The 16,911-nt window shown below is 38.5% G+C and overlaps 1 protein-coding gene across 1 annotated transcript; it reads left to right on the top strand.

The window, feature by feature from the left end:
- The first annotated feature begins 6,590 nt into the window (after nucleotides 1–6,590).
- Nucleotides 6,591–7,535, top strand: LOC150018389 (olfactory receptor 52K1). Its single transcript, XM_090267754.1, has one exon. It carries the CDS (start codon nucleotides 6,591–6,593, stop codon nucleotides 7,533–7,535), a length of 945 nt encoding a protein of 314 aa, XP_090123880.1.
- Nucleotides 7,536–16,911: the final 9,376 nt, after the last annotated feature.

Genomic DNA, 16,911 nt, shown 5'->3' with positions numbered 1-16,911 from the left:
TCCCTCTGTTTCATGTATCCATACCTTGGTTTTATTTTGTTCATCAGTTTATTTTGTTCAGTAGATTCCATGTATAAATGAGATTATATGGTATTTGTGTTTCTCTGCTGGCTTATTTTGCTTATCATAACAATTTCCAGGCCCATTCATGCTGTCCCAAAGGGTAGTGTCAACAATTAAAAAAACAATAAAGAAAGATACCAACACACTAATTTTTGACATGTTATAAATATTAAAAATGTGTATCTTAAAATTAATAAATTATGGTATATATGCAGGCAACTTGGTTCTTTTGAAAACCCAGCAGAATAAACAACCAGAATTACATTTTGAAAAAAAATTAAAACCAGTTTTTAATAATTCAAAGTATCTTTGAAATATTCTTTAAAAAATTTCCAGAGTCCAAGTAACATCAGCAGTCTTGTTAACTTTTTATCTTTAAAGTTAATAAACTGTGCATAGTATAAAACTCATAAAAACATGCCTTTTTTTCTCTTCCTCTTAAAACAATTGGTCATCACCCTGATCTGCATGGCTCAAGGAGTTGGGCCTCATTCTTAAAACAAAAAGGTTGCTGGTTCCTTTTCCAGTCAGGGCACATGCCTGTGTCGCAGGCCAGGATCCTGCTCAGAGGCCTGAGGGAGGCAACCTATTGATGTTTCTACCGCACACTGAAGTTTCCCTCCCTCGCTTTCTCCCTTCCTTCCCCTCTCTTTAAAAATAAATAATTAAGAATATATGCAAGAAAATGAAACTAGACCACCAACTTACACCACACACGAGAATAAACTCAAGATGGATCAAAGACTTAAATGTAAGCCGTGACACCATAGAAGTCCTAGAGGAAAACATAGGCAAGAAAATATCAGATATCTCACGTAACAATTTCTTCACGGATACATCTCCTAAAGCAAGGGAAATAAAGGAAAAAATAAATAAATGGGACTACATCAAACTAAAGAGTTTCTGCTCAGCAAAAGAAAACATTAGCAAGATGAAAAGGAAACCAACCATATGGGAAAACATATTTGCCAATGACATCACAGACAGGGGACTGATCTCCAAAATATATAAAGAGCTTATACGACTCAACATCAAGAAAACAAACAACCCAATTAAAAAATGGGCAAGGGACCTGAACAAACACTTCTCCGAAGAGGACATACAGAAGGTCCATAGACACATGAAAAAAATGCTCAACATCGTTAGCCATCAGGGAGATGCAAATAAAAACCACAATGAGATACCATTTTACACCAGTCAGAATGGCCATCATCAACAAATCAACAAACAACAAGTGTTGGCGAGGATGTGGAGAAAAGGGAACCCTCCTGCACTGTTGGTGGGAATGCAGACTGGTGCAGCCACTATGGAGAACAGTATGGAATTACCTCAAAAGATTAAAAATGGAACTGCCTTTTGAACCAGCGATTCCACTACTAGGATTATACCCGAAGAATCTTGAAACACCAATTCAAAAGAACTTATGCACCCCTATGTTCATTGCAGCACTGTTTACAATAGCTAAGTGCTGGAAAAAACCTAAGTGCCCATCTGTAGATGAGTGGATCAAAAAACTGTGTACATTTACACAATGGAATACTATGTAGCAGAAAGAAAGAAGGAACTCCTGCCATTTGCAACAACATGGATGGAACTAGAAAGAATTTTGTTTAGTGAAATAAGCCAGGCAAAGAAAGAAAAATACCATATGATATCACCTAATACAGGAAACTAAAGAACAACACAAACAAAAGAACTAAATAGAACAAAGAGCAGAATAGCAGTCAATAGGGGGGAGGGGGGAGGGAGAGAAGGGGATAAGTAAGGGAAGAGTTTAGTCAAAGAAACATATATAAATGACTCGTGGACATGGATAACGGGGAGGGATATGATTGCGGGAGAGGAGGTGGGTTGGGTGGGGGAGAGAAATGGGGAGTAAAGGGGACAACTGTAATTGAAAAACAAACAAACAAACAAAAAAAACAACAATTGATCGCCACACACACAAACACACACACCCACATTCTCTGAGGGCTCCCTTTGCTGTTTGCCTTTTCAGAAACCTCAAAAACCTGAACCATGCTAACCAATTTCAGTTCCTCTTGTTTTCTCACCTAAATCTATTAAATCTGGCTTTGCCTTTCTCTATTCTAGCGCACTTTTCCTTACCAAGGTACCCAAATCACTGTGTTTGTATACACAAGGCAAATTCTTTGTTTTGGAATTATTTAACTTATCAGTAACATTTAGCATGTTAATAATTTCTTTCTTCTCAATTCACAACATGCAGTAGCCTGTCAGGACAGCGCATCATCTTGGAAACTTTTCTGGTAGGTTGCCCACTCTCAGTCTCTTTTGCTGACTCTTCCTCCATTCAGCCCAATGCCTTGTCCACCCCCATTTTAAATTCAGCTCCTGGTTCTCTCTCTCTCTCTCTCTCTCTCTCTCTCTCTCTTTTTTTTTAATGAACACTCACTATTTTGGTGTTCTCAATCAGATCCAAGGCTACTGATATTACCTATTTCCAATGGTCACATATTTATAATCTGCCACTAAAATCTTCACTCCCGCTCTAGACTTGTATACCCAAATGTATCAACATGTTCACTTGGATATCTGATCGACATCTGAAATACATTTCCAAAATTAAAATCACAATCTCTCTCTCCATACTTTCCCCCGTCTCAGTTGAGAGCAACTTTTGTTTTTTAGCTGCTTAAGCTAAAAACTTTGGTGTTACCTTTGACTGCCTTTTCTCTCATGATCTACATTTAATCAGTCAAAAAAAAAAATCCCATGACACTTTGCTCAAGTACATCTCAAATCTGATTGCTTCTCACCACCTGCATTGCCACCATGTTGGTTCTTAACCAACATTTTCCCTTTCCTGGTTACTGTAATAGCCTCCAGAGTCTATTTTTCTGTTTGTTGTTGTTGTTGTTGTTGTTTTTCATTACTCTTTAATGTTCTTCTCATGATAGGAAGCAGAGAAAACTTTAAAAATTCTCAAATATGTCACTTCTCAGCTCCTAAAATGTCTTTGTGAGAGAAAGAGAAGACTTTTCAAAGTTCCTACAAAGGCCCACAGGTCCTGAGTGATCTGACCCCACCTTATGAACTTCATAAATGTCTGATCATTCAAATCCTCTACATACACTGGTGTTGTAGCTGATTTTTGAACATTAGTCATATTACTGTCTTTGGTATTTAAAAAAATGTAATCTTTATTGTATTTTTTCCCATTACCACTTAGTCCCCTTATATCCCCCTCCTGTTGGTATTTGTTCTGACTGTTCCCTTTCCCTAGAGTTCTTCACCCAGAGGTAAATCCCATTATGCTCTATCTTTTATGCCTTTCACACTTTTTCTTATTCAGTTTGTTTGTTCTAGCCATTGCTCAGTAACCACTTGAGTAAAAGTATAGCTTGATTGCACTAAACCTACTGCACCCAGCCTTTGGGTTTCCCTGTTCCATTGCATGTTTTTCTGAAGCATGTGTGAATCTGGGAGTATGAGGAAATCAATACTTTGGGTTCACTCTTGATGGGTGGTAGACCGGAAACCAGTGGATAAATATACTTCTCTCTCATATCTTGAGTAGACAAAACTGAGTTGCCTTCTACATGGTTTTTTAAAGAATCCTTCAATTACAGTTTATATTCAAAATTATTTTGTATTAGATTCAGCTGTACAGCATAGTGGTTAGAAAATCATGTACTTTACAGAGGTTTTAAGTACCCACCTGGCACCGTACATAGTTATTACAAAACTATTGACTATATTCCTTATGCTGAGATTTACATCTCTGTATTTATTCTGTAACCAACAATATGTACTTCTTAATCATGTGGTGTTGATCACACATTGTCCAGCTTACTATTGCAGTTTCGGATGTGATTCTCTGCTTTATTGTTCTACTCTTTCAACCACCTTACTGCCTGTTATAATCTGCATAGAACAAAAACCATCTGCATGGAACCTGAGGTTCTGACTTTTAAAGAAACAAAGGTAACATATTTTCTCACCTCATCCAATCTTTGCTCTAATTTCCTACCCAATGAAACCTACTTTGATTTCTTTTTAAAAATTTATTCCTTCAAGCCCTGGCTGGTGTGGCTAAGTGGATTGAGCGTTGGCCTGCGAGCCAAGTTTCTCTGGTTTGATTCCCAGTCAGGACACATGACTGGGTTGTGCGCTGCGTCCCCAGTTGGGGGCACAAGTGAGAGGCAACCACACAGTGATGTTTCTCTCCCTCTCTTTCTCCTTTCCCCTCTCTCTAAAAATAAAATAAATAAATAAGCAAAGAAACAAATAAAAAAATTTATTCCTTCATCTTCTAATTCCAAGATGTCCTATTCTCATTACCCTGTTTTCTTTGATAACTTCTATGTAAATTATGGTCTTTTATTAACCTTCTCAACCTTTAGAAAATCTTCTACTAAGATCAGTCTGCTTTATTTGCACATTTATCTTTAACCCATGTTGTAAAAATATTTAATTTTTTTACAGTAAATGTACTGAATATGTTTACTGAAAATTTGGTGAATATACAATCAAACAGAGTTCAATATTGAGCCCTGAAGAAATTCCATATTTAGAAGTAAGGCAGATACAGGTGAATAACATGAGAAGGAAAAGGAGATAGGAAATGATAGTGTCATTGTACCCAAGAGAAAAGAGGGTTTAAGAAGAAGAGAGCTGTCAATTCAGATATAAGTTGCTGAGAGGTCGAGTTGCAAGGAAGCCAGTAAATTACAATGGCACCATCATAATGGTGGTCAGTGGTGGTTCCAATGTAAGAGTTTCAGGAAAGTAATGGGAATGAATCTAGATTGCAATGTTCCATTGCCAAGTGATATTTGAGCAAGTTGAGACTGGATATAGGGATTTCTAGATGTTTTCTGAGAAGAGAAGCAGAGATCAGAAGTAATAGAAGGAAGAGAATGTAAGACAGGAGGGATAATATTAATCAACATTACTTTGTTTAAAAAGTGTAGCTCTAAGGAAGAAGGATATAAATGACAAAGCTCCGCAAACACTAAAGAATTACACATAATTCTTAATACATAAAAGAATTATATATATAATCCCATTTAGCCTCCTTAGAACTTCACATAAATGTTGGTCATTTCTCCTCTTCATTTACAGAGAAGAAAATGATCTTGGAGATAAGTGATTTGTGTAAATTCATGCAGCTTGTACAAGTGGTAGTTGTGATTTAATCCAAGACCTTTACATTCTAAAATTTTTCTGTACCACATGGAAAAAGTCAGTTTTCAATTTGGGTATGCTAATGTTGTTGCTTTTATATACGCCATTTAGATGGAAGCAATAAAGATTATATATTTAGGAATGGAATTTTGGAAAGCTAGAACTCAAACAAAGTTACCTAAGACTATCAACTATGACATCTCAGGGATTACAAAAACCTTATTTTCTTATATTGAAGAGACCAAGTTTTTTCAGTACTTACTTTGTTCAGTGACATAGTAAATGTTTTAAGTACATTATCTTACATAATGCCTGTAAAAAACACAGTTACTGGATTTTATAAGAGAAAAGTAGCTGCATAAAAACTGGACAACTCCAATGTTTAAGGAATTTGAAAGAAGAGAAAAACAAACAAAAGGGAAAGAGGAAAGATAAAGAATAAAGGGCATTTGTTATGAAAGTCAGATATCAGTCTTGCTAACTATGAAGGAGTTTGCCTGAAATGAAAACAAGGGAGCTAGAAGATGCCTGGAGGGAGAGCCATGACAATAGGGAGCTAACAGTGAATTTAGGTAGAAGAGATCCAGAGGAAGAGGCTCCTCATTATCTCATTAAGCTGGAGGCAGGGCTGTATGTACAGAGATTTGTGGTTGGGAAAAGGATCTGGAAGGTATATCCTAGAGCAGTTCTCTCTAGCAAAACTTTCTACCATGATGAGAACATTATGTGTCTAATGGTCTAACAGGGTATCACTAGTTACATGTGGTTCTTGGGCATTTATAAAGTGTTAGGTGTACCTGAGGTGTTGCATTTTTATTTTATTTCAATAAATATAAATTGCCACAAGTGGCTAGTGGCAACCATGTCAGATAATGTATTCTAGAGAAAATATACAGATTGTGCAATGAATAAGAGCATTAGAAATTGCAGGTTTTATTCAACTTATACAGGCATCCCAGTCTGAGATTTCAGGGTAGAAAAGTGGCTTTTGTGGTTGTGAGCTTAGCTTGATTATCAGGTAGAATGATAACAATGTATGTTCTATAGAAATGCATTTGTTTAAACATATTTCTATTTCTTTTAACAGGGTATTTCTGGCAGCAGCTCAAACACAGACAACAGTACCTTATCTTTATTCATTTATGATAGCTGTCTTTTGATATCAATACTAGTAATGGTTAATATTCTATCTACTCAATGAAATTCAAAGTTCCTTGAGGGAAGACGATATGGATTATGCTTCTCCGTGTCTATGAGGCCTGAAAATGGATTATTTTTAAGGTCTAGCAATGGGAACCAGAGCTACTCTTCCTGAGAAGGTCCATACTGGAAGTGAAGGGACCCATAAAAACTGACAAGGAGAATTTCCAGAAGTCATGTCAGCCTCCAACATTAGCTCAACCCACCCAGCTGCCTTCTTGTTGGTAGGAATTCCAGGTTTGGAGCACCTGCATGTCTGGATCTCCATTCCCTTCTGCTTTGCTTATACTCTGGCCCTGCTAGGCAACTGCATCCTCCTCTTTATTATCCAGTCTGATGCAGCCCTCCATGAGCCCATGTACCTCTTTCTGGCCATGTTGGCAACTATTGACCTGATTCTTTCTTCTACAACACTTCCCAAAATGCTGGCTATTTTTTGGTTTAGAGATCGAGAGATCAACTTCTATGGCTGTCTGGTCCAGATGTTCTTTCTCCACTCCTTCTCCATCATGGAGTCAGCAGTGCTGCTGGCCATGGCCTTTGACCGCTATGTGGCCATCTGCAAGCCACTGCACTACACCACAATCCTTACTGGGCCACTTATCACCAAGATTGGAATGGCTGCTGTGATTCGGGCTGTGACACTAATGACTCCGCTCCCCTTTCTGCTCAGACGCTTCCACTACTGCCGAGGCCCTGAGATTGCCCACTGTTACTGTGAGCACATGGCTGTGGTAAGGCTGGCTTGTGGGGACACTCGCTTCAACAATATCTATGGCATTGCTGTTGCCATGTTTATAGTGGTGTTGGATCTACTTTTTGTTATCCTGTCTTATATCTTCATCCTTCGGGCAGTTCTACAGCTTGCCTCTCAGGAGGCTCGCTATAAGGCCTTTGGGACATGTGTGTCCCACATAGGTGCCATATTGTCCACCTACACACCTGTTGTCATATCCTCAGTTATGCACCGTGTGGCTCGCCGGGCTTCCCCTCATGTCCATATACTCCTTGCTATCTTCTATCTTCTTTTCCCACCCATGGTCAATCCCATCATCTATGGTGTGAAGACCAAGCAGATTCGTGATCATGTGCTCAGTCTACTCTGGAAAAAGTCTGTGTAGATGCATCTTTTTTTCTTACACACCAGTCTAGTACTAAGTCAATGCTGTGTTACAGCATAGAGGAATCCTCTCGAGTAGGAAAATTGCAGAGTCTTCATATTTGTTAATTCTCCAGTATGAGAAAAATATGAAGTTTCAATCTCACAGATTCACCGATAAGATCAAAGCAGGTATGTACCACAGTCTGTCTGATAGCAGAGGTCTGACTTTCCAATTTTCATAAGCTCATCACAAAAACCTTCCAAAGTGCTATTGTCATATTGGTGAAAGACAGCAGGTATATTGGCTGAGGTTGCTGAACCCTTCATCCAGACTATGAGTGAGGAATTGAACTCCAAATTTTGTTACCCAAAACACCTTCCATTTTAAAGATAAGACTTCTGAAGTTAAAGAAGAAAATAGTTATAATATGTAATTGTGATAGCTTATTATTGTTCACAGATATTTACTGTCTCATGCCTCTCCTGCTGCAAGAGTATTTCCTCACTGTGGGAATGCTGATTCTTCTTGTGACTTTCTTTAGCCTATTGAATTTGAGTGGCCTTGAAATGTGCCACAATAATCAGAAACTTTAAAATGCATTTGTGTAGCTTGGCTCAGTGTCTCTTGCTTTTCTTCTCTGCTACAAGGGTGAGCACGTTCCCAGTCACAGTTTTCCCTTCAGTACAGACTCATGATGAAGAAATGCAGAGAACAGATGTGAGTCTGACTCACAGACTGGAACATAGCCACAGCTGGCCCACAGTGGTCCTATAACACAGCAAAGATGATTTTGTTGTGTTTGCAGTGAATCACCGAGACTTGGGAGTTGTTTGCTGGAATTATGAATTCTTTCTTGCACTACATCTCATGACAGTTCATGAGTCTAAGTGCTTAAATAAAATAAATAAATAAATAAATAAAATCCATTATTTCTTCTTTTATCATATCTTTAAAATGATACTGAATATCACTTTTCTTTTATCATTTGTCTCCTTACACAAACTCTCATAACTGGACATTACTTGAGTCAGTTTTTAAAAAAGCTCTCATACTTTTTTTCATGAAGACCTACTTATACAACCATATTTTCTATTTTTTAAATTTTGTGACCCATTTACTTCCTTATTACTAATTAAAAGGAGCTTCTTTAATTCTAAGAAATGAAGAGGAGAGGCTCATAGGCTCTGAAAAATCATATCCAGACCCTCTAAGCCCATGTCATAGGTACATCATATCTTGCCTCATAGGCACACATGAGGGTGATGGTTTCAATGGATCTCTGGCCAGTTCTCAAGCACCTCAGTCCTCTAGATGTTGAGGTGGGTAATTAAGCAACAAGGAATGAAGTGGTATAAACCAAGGGCCTCTGACTCTGTTCTATGAGCCTTTCCAAATTTTTAGTAGAAATGGGGCATTCTGTGTTGTAGATTAGATTACCATTTAAAAATGCTCACTTTCTCAGAATATACTTATCCACATGTTGACTATAGGGTTGGCTATCTGCACCACTTTGGTCATTGGGGTATTATTAGCAGATGTGGTGCAAGCAGAGGCTAAAATTTGCTTGCGCTCAGGGGCTTGTGTTTGACTCCACTGCACCATGATAATGTGCCCTGGTTAACCCCTGGTCTAAGGAGGATATGGAAAAAGTGGAGATGAGCTGCCTCATCAACTTGCAGCTTCAAAGAGAGCCTCACAACGAAGCCCAGCATGCATCAGCAGATTCTCAGTTGACTTAAAGATGGACCAACAATTCAGCGGAAGTCAGCAAAGTCATCTCAGCCAATGTATGAGATGCAGAGTATAAGAGAGACATTGTTTTTTGTTGTGTACTTCTGAGATTTTTTCACAATACATTCTGGAAACTGTTTATCATTATTAATTAGTAAATTGAATATAATAAAATGGATTAAATAAGTATTTCCAGACTCCAAGATCTTATTTGTCCCTGTATTTGGTGTGGGAATAACCTTGACTTTCAAGTAACACTTATAACCACCACAGAGAGTAATTTCATCCCACATAGAAGTCTAATAGTATATGAACTTAATTACCATGTAATAAACACTATGAACTTTTAGCTTTATTCACACATAGGAAATAACACTCCTTTAACTCTTATATTAATACTGTGTGCTTAGATGAAACATAGCACTCGTGAGAATATTTGCATGCTATACCTAGATTTTTAGTTTAATCATTACATAAACAATACAGTTTTCAATTTCTTGCTCTTTCTCTTCTCCTTCTGGTACCCTTACGATTCTGATGTTGGTAAATTTAAGGTAGTCCCACAGGTTTCTAATCCTCTCCTCATAGTTTTCAATTCTTGTTTCTTCTTTCTGTTCTGGGTGAATGTTTATTTCTGCCTTTTGTTCCAAATTATTGATTTGAATCCCAGCTTCCTCCCCATCACTGTTGGTTCCCTGCATATTTTTCTTTATTTCACTTTGTATAAACTTCATTTCTTCCTTTATTTTGTGGTCATACTCAATTATTTCTTTGAGCATCCTGATCACCAGTGTTTTGATCTCCGCAGCTGATAGGTTGTCTATCTCCATTTCATTTAGTTCTTTTTCTGGGTTTTTGTTCCTTCTTTTGTTTGGGCCATTTTTCTTTTCCTCCTGAATTTAGCAGCCTCCCTGTGTTTGTTTCTGTGTATGGGGTAGATTCCGTGTCTTGGTGTCATGGCCTAAGGTAGTGGGTGTCCTGTATGGACCAGTGACACAGCATCCACTATCACCCAAGCTGGGTACTAGAGGTGCACCCTTCATGTGAGCTGAGTACACCCTCCTCTTGTAGCTGAGCCTTGGTTGCTGTTGGCAGATCAAAGGGAGATATTTACTCAGACCAGTCAGCTGCAAGGACTGCCTGAGACCACTGGCCACCAACCTCCGCCTTCTGTGGAGGATCAGCTGTGTAGAAGCAAGGTGGTGGTGCTCCGGTGTGGTATGTGCTGTCCACTGGGTACACTGGCCCTGGGGTTTCCTAGGTGGTATAGGTCTAGGTCAGCCCCCACCTGTTTTTCCTGGGGTACCCTACTTGAGCTGTGAAGCAATCTGAGATGGCTGCTACTTTTGCTAGGCTTGGAGATTCCCAGGTGAAGCCAAGCTATAAATCTAAGCTGTCTGCTGGTAGTCCTGGGCCTTGAGCTCACTGAGGCCAGCTGTTGCTTGTTTGATAGGATTTAGGAAGTAGTGAAGCATGAGCCAATACCAGCCATTCACATGGAAAAGCAGCTTGGGTGGGCCCATAAGTTGGGTGGGGTGGAGTCTTGGGGATCTCCAAGGAGGGTCAAACAGTGTTAGCCAGGTTGATGGAATCTCAGATATGGCACCAGCTGACTGGCTCTGTGTGTGTGTATGGGGTTGGGGGTTGGTTTATAAAGGAGACAGTGGACTCTGCTGGCCTTGACTCCAGACACTTCAGTTTCTCCCTGTATACTACTTGTGCCTTTTAAGCTGCAAACCCAGTGCTGGAGCTCACAGAGAGTGTGTCTGAGTAGGTGAGTCTGTGTGTGGGTTCTTTAAGAGGAACTGCTTGGGGCTCCAGCAGTTTCTTCTACTGACTCAATCTCCACTGATTTTTGCAGCCAGAAGTTGTGGGAACTTATCTTCCTGGCACTGGAGTCCTGGGCTTGGGGTTTTAATGTCCCTCCTTGCTCTTGAGATGTCCCTCCCAAATTTTTATTTGCCACATGTAGGTGAGAGATCAGCCAGTTCTGCGTGTGCACCCCTCCTACCAGTCTGGATGGATGTGGTTTCTTTAATTCCTTAGTTATCAGACTTCCATTCAACTCAATTTCTGATTGTTCTGGCTGATGGTTGTTCTATATTTTATTTGTAATTCTAACATGGTTGTGCTAAGAGTCAAGCCATGTCTGCCTACACTGCCATGTTGACGGGATCCCTATATATTCTTTTTTTAACTTTATTTTTATTGTTGATACTATCACATAGGTTTCTCATCCACCTCCCTACTTTGCCCATGCCCCCACACCCTCCTTCTGGCCATTACCACACTGTTGTCTTTGTCTATGGGTTATGTATATGTTATTTGGCTAATTTCTTCACCTTTTAAAAAAATCCAGTCCCCCATTCTTCCTTCCCTCTGATATGTGTCAATCTGTTCCATGTATCCATGCCTCTGGTTCTATTTTGTTCATCAGTTTATTTTGTTCATTAGATTTCACATATAAGTGAGATAATATGGTATTTGTCTTTTTCTGACTGGCTTATTTCACTAAGCATAATAATCTTCAGATCCATCCACGCTGTCACCAAAGGTTAGAGTTCCTTCTTTTTTACGGCTGCATGGTATTCCATTATATAAGTGTACTACAGCTTTTTTATGATATCTACTTTCATTTTTGGTAGGTGAGTTCTTGTAGTGTTGAGACCTTCTAGGAGAATGTGGTTTGTCCTACCTTTAGGTCCCCTTCTTTAGTTCTGAAGCTTTTCCCTTGTGGCTCGGGCTATAAACCACCTTCTCCCTCACCCCAAGAGAAATGCTACAATTTTAAAGAGAAAAAGAGATGATATAATATTCGACTGTTAAAGGAGAGCTTATTCTTATTTTAAACAGATAGTAGTGGGTATAAAATTATTTTTATAACATTAAATACATTTAAAACTTTAATGTAGCAGTTTTATTTTAAAATGATATAGTCTAGGAATTATATATATGGACTAATTTAATATGATAATTCTAGATGTATACTTGATTTTGAAAGACTGCAGATCTCTTCATGCATTTAAGGAGTCACTTGCAAAAAGTTGGAGAATCTCTTTTCTGGTGTTTGATCTAAAACTTCTAGAAGAGGCAGGATTTGGGTGGATCTATTTTTAATCTGGAAGTGCAAATCAAATACCTTTGCCTCTACTTTAGAGGGGTTTTACTTGTCTCATCCCTCATGAGGTTAAGCACTAACTGAAGAACTAATATATGTATGACATGGTGTCAGCTTACTAATAAGTACCAGAGGTACTATGGTCCAGTGATTCTTACAGAAATGTCAACATTTTTAAAAAATATGAGACAAAAAAAGGTGACTATACGAGGTGGTGAATATACTAATAAGGATGAGAAAAAAAGAATCTCGTTATTACCATGGAAAATTCCATGGAGTTTAGCCCTCCTGATATTTTTCTGTATATGCTTTTGGCTATGTCTATGTATAGCCATAACTAAAAAAATATATAAAAAATAAGTCATTTTAAAAAAGGTGAGAATTACCTTGATTTGGGGGTCCTTGACCTCTTGTCTTTCAGCCTCCCTGGGCTATGCAAGAACATTAACCATGAAACTCTTTAGCTCTTATTCCTAGAAATATATGTCTTGATTATGTTTCTTGATACAAATTCATTTCTCCTTCTCAGCTTTCTTCAAGGTTATGTGCACCAAACAAAGAACAGAACTGACTTCAATTTGGCTAACAACACACATACTTAAATTCATATGTGGGAAACATTCCAGTGATTATGTAGGGAGAATGCTTGGGTGACAAAGGAAAGAAGCAGCCTCAGTCCACAACATCTCTTACTCAATTACACTTCAGATTATGCAGGTTGCCATGCCTGAACACATCTAAAGAGCAGGGGTGAGGTGAGTCAAATTAAGAATGAGGATGCATAAGTGCAGTAGAGATTCCGGTGTATAATGCAGCTATATAGAACATGATTTATTATCAGGTAGGTCAATAATGAAGCAATTTTCTCTAGTTTTTCATTTCTACAAGAGAATCATTACAGAGAGTCCCTGACTAATCCCATTGCCATCAACTCTGAATCTGAGAGGTAAAAGAAGCCTGTATAAGTGAGATATCATAGCCCTATAGGCAAAAAGACAAAGTAAGTCATTGAAGTAAAAGGTCAAAGTGAGGTCCTGTGTCCACTAGAAAGGTATACAGAATAGTGCTGACTATGGATTTTCCTTTCTGCCTTTGAATGAATGGAGGTGAGTAGGGAAAGAAACCTGGAATACTGGTTATAGTTTGATCAGGAAGTCAAAACCAATCAGAGTTATATGGAATAAGGGATTTATTACAAGGATTAGACCTTAAGCAACTGAGGGAGCTGATGAGGAAGTATATGGAAGACACAGACTGTCTTTGTGTCTGGAAGTGGTCTAAAGTGTCTCCGTAATTCAGTAGAGCCAACATTCAGAAGAAAATCTGGATGTGAATTTTAAGAGTGGAAGGTTAAGGATAAACAGTAACTCTCAAGGATGAACTAGGAACTGCAAAGGAAGCCAATAATCCACCTCTATCAATCACTGCCTCCAGCCTCTACAATGCAGGTGAATGGCAGAAGGAGCTGCCTTTCACCATAGAGGTTATCACACAGCTGGCCCAGGATCTGGAGAAATGGAAGAAAGAGTTACTGTAGGAGATGAAGAAATTGTGGGCTTAGCTGTACCCCTTGCCAACAAGAGAAGTCTACAGATCAGTGTCCAAAAGTACAAGCTTCAGCAACACCTGGCGCTCTACAACAACTTTTAGGAAATAATGGAATAATGGTTACTATTCTACTGTTTCCTTCTAATCTCACAGAAATATATCTTCTGTCCAGGCTTAACCAGGAACTGCACAGGGAAAGGAATTCTGGGAAACAGTTCCAGCTTGGCCAAGATGACACAATACAATGACCTCACAAATTTAGATGCATCTGAGACATCTTGGATAATCCAAGTTGAGAATGACATTAGCTTCTCTGAGTGAAAATATACCTATCTGTTTGTTTACTTATCTACATCATGTATCTATTTGTCTATCTAATCTGCCTGCAGCATATGGTGAAATGCATGTATCCCTTGAATGATTATGTCTCATTCTCAATCACTTTTATACTCATCTAACCCTCTTTAACAAATCAAAATTGGACCAGAAAATATTCGTTGAAAAGGAGGAGTCTTTGCCAACATTCTCAACCAGCTCATAATTGTGAATAATGTCATAAATTTTATACTTGACTGGTGTTTGTTTCATTTGAATCAAGTGAATTGTTTTCTCTTATTGCTGAAGACAAAGTAAGCAGTCAGCCATATTATTCCCTTAAGTGGATATTTGCATTGATCAGGCAACATTTCCAGAAGCATAGGCCCCTCATATCTTAGGCTTTTCTAGAGCTTCTGCAGAGCAGAGTCAGTTATCAGGCTCCATTCTAGAATTCTCAATTCAAGAGTTCTCAGTTCTAGAATCCAGTCAGAGAAGCATATCAGAGCAGTCATGGCCCTTTACTGTTCTCCTCTAGCAAGACACATTCTTGGCTTTTAAGTTCAAAAGTCTTGATATAGAAAGAAGAAAAACTATTTATAAGGGTGTCTGGTCTGGAAGAACAGGTTTATGTTCCTGGCTTCAAATTACATTAGGCACAAAGACCTTCTGTGCCTGGCAAGAGCAAGGACATTAGTTGGGATCATGTCTTGCACTCCTTAATATGAGGCTCTCAAAGCTCCAAATGGTGTAGGAATGGATGCTAAGCAGTCCCAAGGCACAAGGAAGATAAAGTGGTTGGCTGAGACAGAGTAAGAGTGATCACTCTGGCCAGTTAGCATAGGATCCTATAGCCTACCTGAAGCAATGAGCATCAGAAAGACTCAGAGTGGACACTGTCTGCCAGGATCATATGGGGATGGGACTGCAATCTCATTGAATCAACAGTACCAGAGAATCTAGCAGAAGGTCATTTCCTACAGGTTACAATGTGAATAAGTACCAGCACAAGATATATCCAGGGTCAGAGGCCAGCAGAGGTACAAGGAAGCAGTAGACAGTTCTTTCTCATGTGCCTGTGATGGTGGCAGTCTTATGAGTCCATTCATCCCCTACTGCAGTTTTAAACCTAACACAAGGAAGAGGGTGACAGAAAAACTCCTAGTGGGGTTTTTAAAACTGTATCAAACTAAATTATAAATTTAAATAAACTAAGAGAAAAAAATTATTTAAGTGGATTGGATTTGGTTAAAAGTGATATCTTCTATAACACTTGGATTTTATTTTTACTCTAAGCCCCATTGTGAATGATACAGAAAACAAACCCCTAAATCAATAACATATTTGCGCAACTAAGTCTGTGCTATGAAGTTTCTACTTGTTACACAAGGAAATCTTTAGAGATGTGTAGCCTTATACTGCCACGAGACTAGTTAGGAGAGTGTCACTAATTGAAAAGTCTCAGAGGTACATGAGTGGGTGCTGGGCAGCCAAGAAGAGTAGAAGAAATTTGGCTTTGCTGATACGAGAAGCCACGAACAGAGTTTCCTAAAGCAGAGACACAATTGCAGACATTCTCTGGCTTTTCGAGGAAGTTGTTCCAATTACTCTTCTGCCTATTATTCTCCCCTGGGTGTTTCAGTACACAATAACATACTGTTATTTTTAAGAGGCAAACTGTTTTTTCTTTATGTGTCAGGCACTATGTAAGCATTTTAGATTCATTATCTTATTACATTCTTATAACAAACCCATAAAAATTTAATATCATACTTTTATTTTGAAGAAGAGTAAACTGAGGCTCAGATTTTTCAATATATCCAAAGGCTGATAGTTATAGGTTCAGATCCATCTCTACCGTTTATTGTAATTCCAGAGCTCAAGTTCTTTTTTTATGTTTAAAATTTTTTATTTAGCAATAGTTTTAGACTTACAGAAATTTTGAAAAAGTGGTATAGCTGCCCCTATTATTAGCATATTACATAAACATAGTATAATTATGAAAATCATTAAAACTAAAATTGATACAACCTGTGCCACGTGGCCCTTTACAAATAACCGTAAAATTCCTCTTTCCTTAACTGTTTCCCAGTGGTCACTTTTCCATGAAGACTTGCAGACTCAAAAGGGGCTGATGAGAGTGTCTTTTGTGCACACCTTGGGGTGGGTGATAGAAAGGGAACAGAGATATTTGTGTGAAGGAGAAACAATATGTTGGCTTTAAATAAAGAGGTTTAATTATTGGACTTCTGTCATGTCCCCATACTGCATTGACCACTGTATATTCCCTTCCATCCTGTTCTGAGATAACCCCTTCACCATGAAAGAGCCCAGCCATGAGTAGTTGACAATGGCAATTAAATGCTCTACTATAACCAAGTTTACACTGTAAGTCTGATAGGCATGGGTGTTGTCATGGGTGGTTGTCCCTGGATAGAGTAGGAGGATACATACAGATTGTATTTTCTCTTCTTTATCCCCAATCATTCGGTGCTGTCTGAAGGAGCTAGAGATGATTGGTATTTAGTCTTGATCTATGGTAGACCCAGGAAATTTCTAGAGAGAAACACCTTACTGTGGGGTTTTTGAGGTTATTTGGCTCAAAAGTTAATTATATTCTAAGGTTATTTGGCTAGAAAGTTAATTACATTCAGAAGGATTAGTACTAAATCCAGATTAAAA

Source organism: Furipterus horrens, unplaced genomic scaffold (assembly GCF_987537825.1).
Source record: "Furipterus horrens unplaced genomic scaffold, mFurHor1.1.pri manual_scaffold_2, whole genome shotgun sequence".
NCBI lineage: Eukaryota > Metazoa > Chordata > Mammalia > Chiroptera > Furipteridae > Furipterus > Furipterus horrens.
The sequence above is the reverse complement of the archived record's forward strand: the minus strand, read 5'-3'. Positions and strand labels throughout refer to the sequence as shown.

Coding starts and splice junctions, on each gene's coding strand:
- LOC150018389 (XM_090267754.1), top strand. CDS start 6,591: ATGTCAGCCTCCAACATTAGCTCAACCCACCCAGCTGCCTTCTTGTTG.